Source organism: Erythranthe guttata, chromosome 6 (assembly GCF_056151865.1).
Source record: "Erythranthe guttata isolate IM_541 chromosome 6, IM_541, whole genome shotgun sequence".
Lineage (NCBI taxonomy): Eukaryota > Viridiplantae > Streptophyta > Magnoliopsida > Lamiales > Phrymaceae > Erythranthe > Erythranthe guttata.
Window position 1 is genome coordinate 846,875 of NC_142538.1, and position 10,845 is coordinate 857,719.

General features: G+C 32.3%; 1 protein-coding gene and 1 long non-coding RNA gene across 2 annotated transcripts; one reads left to right on the forward strand and one right to left on the reverse strand.

The window, feature by feature from the left end:
* Positions 1-515: 515 nt before the first annotated feature.
* IQD21 (IQ-domain 21) lies at positions 516-4,077 on the reverse strand. Its single transcript, XM_012996770.2, has 5 exons — positions 3,644-4,077; positions 3,403-3,521; positions 2,540-2,842; positions 1,663-2,040; positions 516-1,309 (listed from the first exon to the last, which is right to left on the reverse strand). Exons 2-5 carry the CDS (start codon positions 3,493-3,495, stop codon positions 683-685), a joined length of 1,401 nt encoding a protein of 466 aa, XP_012852224.2. The 5' UTR covers positions 3,496-3,521; positions 3,644-4,077; the 3' UTR covers positions 516-682.
* A 2,425-nt stretch (positions 4,078-6,502) lies between these two features.
* Positions 6,503-8,158, forward strand: LOC148769867 (uncharacterized). The gene is made up of 4 exons (XR_016031646.1): positions 6,503-7,166; positions 7,314-7,401; positions 7,631-7,736; positions 7,827-8,158. It is a non-coding gene; the product is annotated as an uncharacterized LOC148769867 (long non-coding RNA).
* The last annotated feature ends 2,687 nt before the right edge of the window (positions 8,159-10,845 follow it).

A 10,845-nucleotide genomic window follows, 5' to 3' on the forward strand; every position in this document is an offset into this window, starting at 1 on the left:
ATAATATAATTATTTTATTTGACCTGACGGCGTTGAACAAAAAAAATTCCTAGAAGGAACATAATTTTGACAGGTCGATCCGACAATTTATTTGGGATACCAAACATCAAACAAAGTCCTGTTGTTTAGTTAATCACGCTTAATCTTCCCAATCAAACGAGTATAAGCATTTCATTTTTTATACAACGGTAGGTTCCATTTTTCCTAATCTTACACATCTTTTTTTTTTTATATTCAAATTCCTAATATGGCTAAATTTTCATATATATATATATATATATATATATATATATATATATATATATATATATATATTGTATTTAAAATCTCGTAGTGATTAAATAAATCCCCTAACGATGTCGATTATTTACCACATTGATAATAAATTGTTGGTTTTAACTTTTAACCACAATAACCAATAAATTCAAAATGCTTTTCTTGTGAATTCCAACTTGTTTTTTTTTTTTTTTTTTTTGTGTGAATTAAAAAAGAAAAAGAAAAAAAAGAAATCATCATCACATTCAAAATTATTTAACAAGTAGCCAACTCAATGAACTCATTAACAGCCCAACAAAATATTCATCCACTTATAGATGGTTCACAACATTATTCTGCATATTAAATTATTAAATAAACAACATATATATATATTAACACACAAACAATAAATTAATTAAATAAATCACCCAAAATTATGTCTCCATCCATGGTGGGCCCCATTAGCCAAAGCCCGATCCTCACCGCTCGATTCCGGGCTACACATCCATTTACCCAGCCCGCGAATATTCTCTTTCGGGTTTGGGCTTCTTTGGGCCTGATAATTACTCACAGTTCCCCCACCCGAACTTGAACTCTCATAACCCGGCCCGATTACACTCCCTCTCTTTGTAGATGAGTTCCATTGGGCCGATGGTGGGCTTATAAGTTTCTTGACCGGGCCTTGACTTTTCACCTTCGCTTTCGCCGACTGCGTGGGGGCCATGTAGCTTGGGACCACGTCGTCCAAGCCCGATTTTCGGGGGTGTCTTGATGTATAAGGGCTTGTTTCGATGTATTCTCGGTTGAGTGGGCCCGCATCTGCGTGATCCGAGCTTAGTTGCATCACTAAGTCCATTTCGACGGTTTTTTCGGACGTGTTGTCTTTGGCGTTTTCGTGTGGTGATGTGTGGCGGTGGTGGTAAGGTTGCGCGGCCATCCAACGCTCGAGCCAGTTCCAACCCCAGTGTGTCTTTTCGATGCCGTGGTCGTAGAGCGCTCCAATGTTGTCGTCGTTGATTTCTGAATGCATCATTTGTTGTTGTTGTTGTTGCTGTTGCGGTCAGTTGGAATAGTTTAATTCGAATATATTGTACATTTCAATTATACCAATGTACACCACGTGTACGTTTATTGCATTTAGTACCATGCATGTATATTGAATTACTAAAAACTCCTCGTGTTATAAATATTAGCACGCAACCCCTAAATTGATGGATTTTTATGGAGTAGTTTGCTAATAAAATTGAATCATAAGGAATTTTGTTATATTTATAACACGATGATTTTTATTTTATTTTTTGCAATAAGATCAAAATACGGGGTGCTAAATGCAATAAATCCTCAAGAATAATGTAGAGCAATTAAGGATAATTAAATAAAATATGCATGAGTATAAAACAAAACCTGGCAGGCCAAAGCATAGGCAAGAGCTCTATCCCTTTTCATTTCAGATTCATGCAATTTTCTTGAAGTGTTGTTTTCCCTTATTCTGATGCTCTGATTTCTCCTGTCCCATTGTTCGTCCTCGACTTTTTTTGTCGTTTGATTCCTTTTCTGATTACGGGCTTCTTCGTTCGATTTCAACCTTTGTTTTCCTTCTTCCAATTTGCTTTGGAGCTTGTCGTGGAGTAGTTGTAGCCTGCGCGCACGTACACGGGCCTGCACGCGCACCAGCGCCTGCATGCACCGCATCGTCATTTGCGCTTGCTTTCGCACGTTGTGGCCTCTCACTAGTGCTTGCAGCCTTACCAGCCCCTTCAAAGCACGTAATGCCCGTCTCGCCTACAAGTCCCGAAAAAATAACAAATATTTATTTAGGATTTTTCGTGGTAGAAATCGGACGGTTCGGATCACAATTGAATTCAAAAAAGTAAAAGAAAAAACAGAGTAAATAAAAAATTGGAATGAAAAAACTTGTTACAAAATCGAAAAAAATATGATCGGAATCGGTGAAATTGATTTTTTTTTTTTCAAATTTCAGTCAACTATAACATAATTAGTATATATGAATATTGATATGAGAAGTGTAATTTACGAAACACAATCGGAACTTTTCGGAAATAAATCGTATCGGAGGTCGACATCTAATATGTATTCCAATTCCATTCCAAAAAAAATATATTGGAAAAATCGGAACTTTCGTAATTTGGATTAAAAAATGTTGTTCCAAGATCGGAAATTTTCGGATTAGAATCGGCGGAATTCGGAAATCCCGTTCCAATTTCCGACACTAGATGGGAAAGTTCTGTTCATCATGTTTATGGATTTTAATTTTATTTACCAGATATCCTCTGTAATAAGATTGGATGAGAACCGAAGCCCTTTCTTCCTTGGAGTGTCGGCCGTAACCGGCCAACCTGACCACCTTAGCGGCAGCCTGAGCGGCGGCAACAGCCGCCTCAGCAGCGGCGGCGGTGGCGGCAGCCACCGCCATAGCATGGCTACTCCGATCCTCCACCACCGCCGGAGACGACTGGACGCTCTCTTGATCATTAGTCATATCCGGCGAACTTTCCGCCGGAAAGTGCTCGAGGGACACCACTTCCGGTGCTTCGTACTGCCATTTTTCGACACCTAATTCCTTCTGAAAACATTAGCAGTTGTTTAAGTAATTAATTGATCATAAAAAATAATAATTAATAATTAGTGGAATAATGATGGGATTGGGATTGAAGGAAAAAAAAAGATGATGGTGATTGGCATGGTTGGAAAGAAAGCAATTTGACATGAGCCCTGCTGTTTGTTTTTGGATTTATTCAAAAGGGGACCATTTTTTCATATTTATAGATGCATTATATATCCAAATTAATCTTTTTAATTGCTATTTCATCATGTCCCATACTGCAAAATTAATTATAAAAAAAAAAGAAAAAAAAAAAAAAACCTATCAGATGAACAGATGAGGTTGTACGTAACTATATATCATTAATCCAAGATTAGGTACATATTGATTGTTCTAGGACAAGTAGCAATCAGAAAACACCTGATTAATCCACCTAATCAAACACTAATTAAAAGTGATTAATAAAGGCATTTAATTAATTAATGTTGATTTATATATGATGCCTGCACAAAAAAGGGAATTCACAAGAAAAGCATCTTGATTTATTGATTAAAAAAAAAACATTGAATTTATAAAACAACCTTCTTTTCAGTTAAGTCCTTATTGGGAGATTGCTTGAAAACCTTCTTCACCGAAGAAAACCAGCCGCCGCTGTTGCCGCCTTTTTTCCCCATTTCCGGCCAAATTCTAAAGAATCAACCTTTCATACACACACACACACACAAAAAAAAAATGTATATTATACAGATAATATTATATGATCATAAACTAAATAAAAAAATCTGTAAATATGTCAAGAGAATGATGAGTAAAAACACAAACCTGGAACAATGGAAAAAGATAGGTAGAGAATTTTCTTGTGTCAGTGCTTTCTAGTGTTTCTCCATTTTTTTTGTTGATTTATATGTAAAACTGTAAGACTAGTACTCTGCACCAATATATTATAACACTGCGAGTGAACAACATGTGACAAAGTTTAATGAAAATTTAAGTACATAACCAATTACTGTATGTATGTCTGTATAATATATCTAGAGAGAGAGAGAGAGAGGAGAGAGAGAGAGAAGTAAGTGATGGGTCCGCGCATTTTGCCGTTAGTATTTAATCATCCTCACGGGGGTAGCTGCTTCTTGGGGCACCACCATGCATCTACGGTTGTGCTTTAGCCAATGCAAGTGTTACACGTGTCAACTGCCCTCTCCACCGGGGCATTCATCTATATGGTTTTTTTTTTGGGTTTTTTTTTATCAATCAATGGACTTTCAGAAAAGATACATAAATATATATATGTAACGGTTGAGTAGAAAAAAATATAGCATATGGTTTTTATTTTTAATTTTTGAACTTTTTGTAGGGTTCTAAATAATTCGATGATGAATTTCGATAACGAATTTTCGATTCAACAATAAATTTAGAGTAAACATATTAATTCATAACGATTATTATTACGTTTCAAGAGTGTCGCATTCGATCATAATTATTACATGTAGTTGAAGTGTATAATTAGAGTAGAAATTTCCTACTTGTTCATCATTAGCCACATTTACCCTAATTATCTTTGAGAATACCCTATAGCCAAAAAATAGATATGCTACCATTTTAAATTTTATTTTTACACAAAATAAATTCGATTTATTTATACTAGAGTAGAGGATCATGAGTTCTTGGTTAACATAAATTCGATGTGGGATCCATGATTTTGCTAATTAACATGTTTTAGCCTGTGGTCAATATTGTTAAATCACTAGCTAGGCAGACAAGTGTGTAATAATTCAAACATATAGGACCACAAAGTCAAAATTATAAAGTTCACGGGTTTGATAAAAAATAAGATTAAACATTTACATAAATGATTTTTATTTTTTTTCCATTTTAACGAGCTCCTCGTTCTTATTCACGGAGGTTGTCGGGGCAACGTTACCAAAACAAGCATACGAAAAAATGACATTTTTTTCTAACCTAACATGAGCATGTTTCTTTCATTTTCAACCTCAAATATTAATCTTTCACAAATAATTATCTATAATATTAATTTAATTATATATGTCTATATATATACTTTAAACTATTTTTTTTTTTACAATAAATAGGCCAACTTTTCACAATAGTGACTACACAATAAAAAAAATTTAATAATAACAAGTCATGTGTGAGAGTGTAGAAATCAAATAAGAGCAAGTTGGTTGTAGTGTGAATTAAAAAGTTGATGGAATTAAAGGCAGTGATATAAATTCATTCTTAAGTTTGCTGAGCTGTGAATTTCATTTTCACCACCAATTTTGCAGACTTCTTAATGCAGTTGAAAATTTTATTATTATAGAAGAAAATCTAAATAAAAATGTGTCTATAGCAAGGTAGATGGATGCCTTTTGCTTGCATTCAAAGGAAAATTTAAGGAAAATTAAAGTTTTCAAAATGATTCATAATTTGCATTTCACACCTCATAAACTGGTTTGATTGAATTAAGTTAAATTTGGTGATGAGTTATTGTCACTTTATTTAAACATTTACACGAATGTCGTGATAAAAAAAAAATATGTATATATATGTGTGATTCCGTCATTTTTTATGGTTGAGTTGTAAAGGTTGTTGGGTACTCGTACGAACGCCATTACGAGCTGAATAAATAACACGACTAATCTACCGGCGGTGGCACCAACAACTCAGCACAAATCATAGTCACAGGAATGAATCACTAGTCTCTCACTCAAACCCCGCCTTATCAAATTTGAACCCTCTCGTGTTTTCCTTACTCAATAGTGGATCTCACACGCTCACGGTTCGGATCGAGCGAGCGGTGGAAATCAATGGCCAAGATCAAGAATCTAGAACATTTCAAGATTGACTGGATCCGAGTTGGCTTAAGTACTGGGCTTCTTGAATAATTGGGCCGTCTCAAGAGAATTTGGTCAATGGGCTGAATTGTAAATAATACAGTTGGGCTAAAAATTGGGCTGAAAATTGTGTGTGTGTGTTTTTGCAAAAAAGTCCAATATGCGATAATAGTCTTTTTAAAAAATCCACATATTTTGGTCCAATTGAGGATGTAGCACCGAGGCCCATTTGTCATAGCCCAAATTGAGACTTTTAATATATAAAATAAAATAAAACAAAACAAATTGTCAAATTTAAATCCAACGTTGGACTAAAGTGTGTCCATAATCAAATAAATTTATATACTTTATAGTATTACTGAATATTACAATAATTTATTTTAAATAATTCCAATTAAAAGAACTAAACTAATAATTAATAAACGAGTACCCACAAAATATTAAACATAACAAATTTGATTTAGATTAATAAAACATATATTTTAAGTAATCTATGGTGGTCAGATCCAACGGTCACCATTGCTCCCATGACCCATCTTACCAATCCGGTACATATTCTATCGTGCGCTCAATTGAATAAAAAAAATAAAAAAATATCCAGCTCAGCACTACCCCTCACTTTTGGCAAATTTCCACGTGGCAAGGTCAGACCACTGGCGTTCCGCATTCCGTTTCATCATTAAAGGCTGTTTGGCTTTGATTAATACTAGTATTTATCTTATATATAAAAGAAAGATATTTTGACTTATAACCCTAAACCTAAATCTAGGGACAATTTTGTCAATTACTAAATTGACACTTCCTTTTTTTTTTTTTTTTTTTTTTTGCGATCATTTGCACACCCACGATCACTGAAGACTAGGGAAACAAAATCCCACGATATTAAAACTACTTATGTCACAAACTACTTAACACACGATATTACCCACGGCTCATGAGTGTGACGTTTTCAATTTTATTTTTAAACTAATACTTATGTGCTTTGTTGTTTGTAGCAATTGAGGCATCCACGCAATAATTATGGAACCAAACCACAGATCTGTCGAAAGAGGTAATGTAATTTCACAGATTATCATTTCAAACTTTTCGCAAATTTATTGCATTTCGCCATATCTTGAATTCAAAGAGCAACCATTCATTGAAAGAGCTGCAAAAAAGCATCGGAGAAGAAGAAGAAAAAGTAAGAATAAATTTGACAATTTTTTCTTATTTTGAAATTTCATACAATTTCTTTTCACTCTCTTGAATTTCCCTTCTTCCCTATATTTGTTGTTCTGTAAATCGGCCAAAAATTTGTACCAGTATTTGTAAATTGTGTTTTTTTTTTTTTCCTAAAAAAATTGCACTGTTGTGTTTCATTTGTCGGGTTAGGTGTGTATAGATTTAGAGTAGTAATATTTGATCACACATCAGGAATTAGATTTTGAAATTGCTGTAAGTAATCCGATTGTGCTGAAATTCGGTCTAAATCATGCTCCATTAAAATGCTTTCACCACATTCTTTTCCATCGGTGTGCAGTTATTATTATTTATTTATTATTAAACATCTTTGCAGTTATTTAATTAGCTATCTAATTTATTTTGGTGTTGCAGGTTTTATTTTTAAATTCAATTGCATATACCTTCATGCTTTATACTTATTACCATCTAAAATACAGATTTCCCTCATCTTTACAAGGACCGAGATTCGCTGGTGGAAACAGAAAAAAACTATCACCGCTAACTTTTTGAAACTGCAGAAAAAAGGTAGGAGAATTGGAGATTTTTTAACAATTTGAGATTGTAGAGTTTGTGAAAATAAATGACATAAAGTGATTCACAAGTCACAAATTTGAAAAAGATGTTGTGCGAAAACAGGTTTTAATTTGTATTGGAATTAATTATTGTGTATTTTTTTCCCTTCATATATATTTACTCGCATTCATAGATTTTTCACTCACTTCTTATATTTTTGTTTCCCGAACAAGTGTCGCAGTTTTTCAGCACAAAGCAGTTTCGATTCCGCAATGTCACACATATTTTTCTCGAATAAGTGGATCAGGTCATAATTTTGCTTATTCATCACCTCGAGGAAGCCAAATGTAAGCTCTTCCTTCTTTTTCTTCCTTTGATCGAAATTTTGGGATTTCAGACATTATTTTTGTAATAATTAATTATGTCTCTGTTTGTAGCATTGAGGAACAGGAAAGAAAGACAACTACGAAAAGGAAGAGATGAGAAGTCAAGTGAACAGAGACTGCACAAAATCCTCTTCCTAAACTTGATTGACCGTTCCTGTGCAAGACACAATTTTTTTTTTCTTTTCATCATCTGTTGTTTTGTTTTCTTAATTAGTTTCTGTTTTTTTTTTCCTGAATACCTTTTCAACGATTAATTTTTTGTTTCTAATTTTTCAGTTTTTGTTTCGCGCCTATTCTGTTTTTCATCTTCATAAATTTCCGGGTTTTATTGTCTTTAACAAGACTGTGTGAGTAAATATATTTGTTTGAGTTGGTGTCAATAACTCATGAATATTGCAGTTTGTAATTTTTTTTTCTCGAGGTCAAGAACAAGTTAGGGGGCATAATACATATAATTGTCTCTTATGCAAGAGACCTGGCCCCGTGTATTATCTCCTCCTTCCAATTTTGTTTCTGCAAAAATTAAAAGTATTCCATTTTTCAATACGTTTTCACTGTTATTCTCCAAATATGTTTTGTTCCACTGTTTTTAAGTCAGCAAAAAAAGGGAGAGATATTTTGTTCAGCACGTGTGATACCTTTTGAGAGTTACGGAGTTGTATTATTTACACTCTTTATAAGAAACATGTGTTCCATTATTTGAAGCTTTTGACAGATTTTGCTAAAAAAAGTTATCGGTTTCACTTTTTTCCTATATACTCCATATAACATGTGACGAAGATCATTAAAGAAACATTGTTTCCCAAGTAAATTATAATCTTCCTAAGTTGTTATGTAAGTTATCCACAGTCTTGATGAGTGAGCTCCAAACACAATAGAAGTATATTTTTAATGTTAAAGGATAAAAGAACAAATTTATAATGTTTCTCTCACTTTTAGTGAGTTAACCTTAACCGATAGAAGCAGATTGAACATGACATTATGTCTCTTAACCTTCTTCTACTTGATCGTCTGGAACTGAAAGTTCTTCCTTGATGGAATGATCACCAAATTCAGTTTCACTGAATGTTTCATGATGGTATTTGGCAGAATCCTAGCACATTTCATAGGAGATCTCAATAAATAAATAGATACAACATCATACATCAATCATTCAGGAATTAATATGCAAAACAGCATGATTATGTGCCATATTTTCATTTTTTTTATTCTTGATGTTAAATTATAAGTATATTTTTTTTAACCTTGCTTCATCTTCTTCGGTAAGGTAATATTATTGTTGTTACAGTACTATTACTGTCAACCACAGTAATATTAATTCTTTTGGTTTTTTATTATGTTTACCTTTGTTGAACGGTCAACATATTAATATTACTCTATTCCACAATAATAATGACTTTTGTTGTGTTAATATTACTGTGCTAGAGATTAATATAGCAATAGTACTGTGTTAAACTGTAGTATAGTTAATTTTACTGTGTTTAACAGTAATATAGTTAATATTACTGTCAACCACAACAATATTGTTGTTTAAACGGGGGGCAAAAAGATGTTAAAAAAAATTCAAAAAGAAATGAAAAATAAATCGAAAAAGTCAACGCCGGAGACCGGCGGAAAAATGAGGAAGAAGGAAAAAAAAAAAGTCAACGCCGGAGACCGGCGGCACGGACGAAATTGTCCATAAAATTGTGTTTTAGGTCAAAATTGAATAATTTGTGAAATTTGGAGTCAAATTGAGATTAAATTAAATTAAAGGATGAAATTGGATCATATTAAAATGTGAGGAGCTAATTAGTCTTTTACAAACATTTGGACCATTTGTGGACTTTTTTGTAAAAGAATTTTTGTCTGCACCCCATTATAAATAAGTACCTATTGATGAGTTTATTTGTAAAATGCCCATATTACACTAATAACTTAGCAAAAATTGAAAATTCTAACAAATTTTGTATATAGTGATAATGGTTTAGAGATAAGATTAAATATGTATACGATTTAAAATTATGAATATGAAAATATATTTATAGCTACATAAATATTAATGTAAGTTGCAAAACAATACGGTAATGAATGGCCATTTGTTTGGTCTCTTTTAAAATTAACATGGTTTTTTCTTTAATGATATACAAATTCTAAAATATTTTATGTTTTCTAATTAAAATAATATAGTTGAAAGACTCACCATATTTTAAATTAACTAGCATTTTCCCCCGTGCGATTCACGGGATAGCATGAATGCAAATGATGATTAGTTTAATATATGATAATTACAATTATAATAAAATTAATTAGTGATATCGATAACAATATCAACATTTATACGGATTTAATACAAACTCATTAAAAAAACTATAAAAACTTAATTGTCAATCATCATTAAATAAATGACGCGTATTTTTTATTAAAAAATAGGCTAGAAAATAATAATAATAATAACTAAAAAAATATAGATGTAGTGGATTATGATTCTGCTAGCCGAGATTTGGTGTTAAAATAATTATAAAAGAGTGAGCTGCAAAATAGGAGTTAGAAAAATATATTTACACATAAATTAATTTATTTTTACAAATATGTCATTATGATTTCTTAAGTTATCACATCGTTTCTTTCTTTTATATATAAGATATTTTACTCATGTTCCTACTGTTGAATTTACACAATGATGATCAGGTTAACCCATTATTATATATCTACGCAATATGATTTTTGGCTTTACCTATTGATTTCTTAGGAATATGTAACATCATATGTTTCTATTAACTCTGTATAAATGTCTAAATTATTCAACAATTTTATGTCCCTTTACGAATAAAATATGTTAACTTATATTTTTCTACTCACTTGGTTTAGAGTTAAAAATATAAGGGTAAATTACACTCACACCCCTCAGGTATGATGAAATAACTTTAAAGTCTCTGTTGTATCGGTAATTATACTCACTCCCTGAAACATAGTTAGAAACTCTAATGGAATAATGCATTAGATACGTTATTCCGATAGAGTTCTAACGAACTATTAGTTTCAGGAAGTGATAGAGACAACATAGTGCAATGGGTGATTTAAGAAATGT

Excerpts from the sequence above, each read along its gene's own strand:
- IQD21 (XM_012996770.2), bottom strand. The coding sequence starts at position 3,495 with ATGGGGAAAAAAGGCGGCAACAGCGGCGGCTGGTTTTCTTCGGTGAAG. Across the intron at positions 2,041-2,539 it reads CTTATTACAGAGGATATCTG|GCGAGACGGGCATTACGTGC; the intron begins GTAAATAAAATT and ends CGGGACTTGTAG. Across the intron at positions 1,310-1,662 it reads CCTATGCTTTGGCCTGCCAG|CAACAACAACAACAACAAAT; the intron begins GTTTTGTTTTAT and ends TGACCGCAACAG.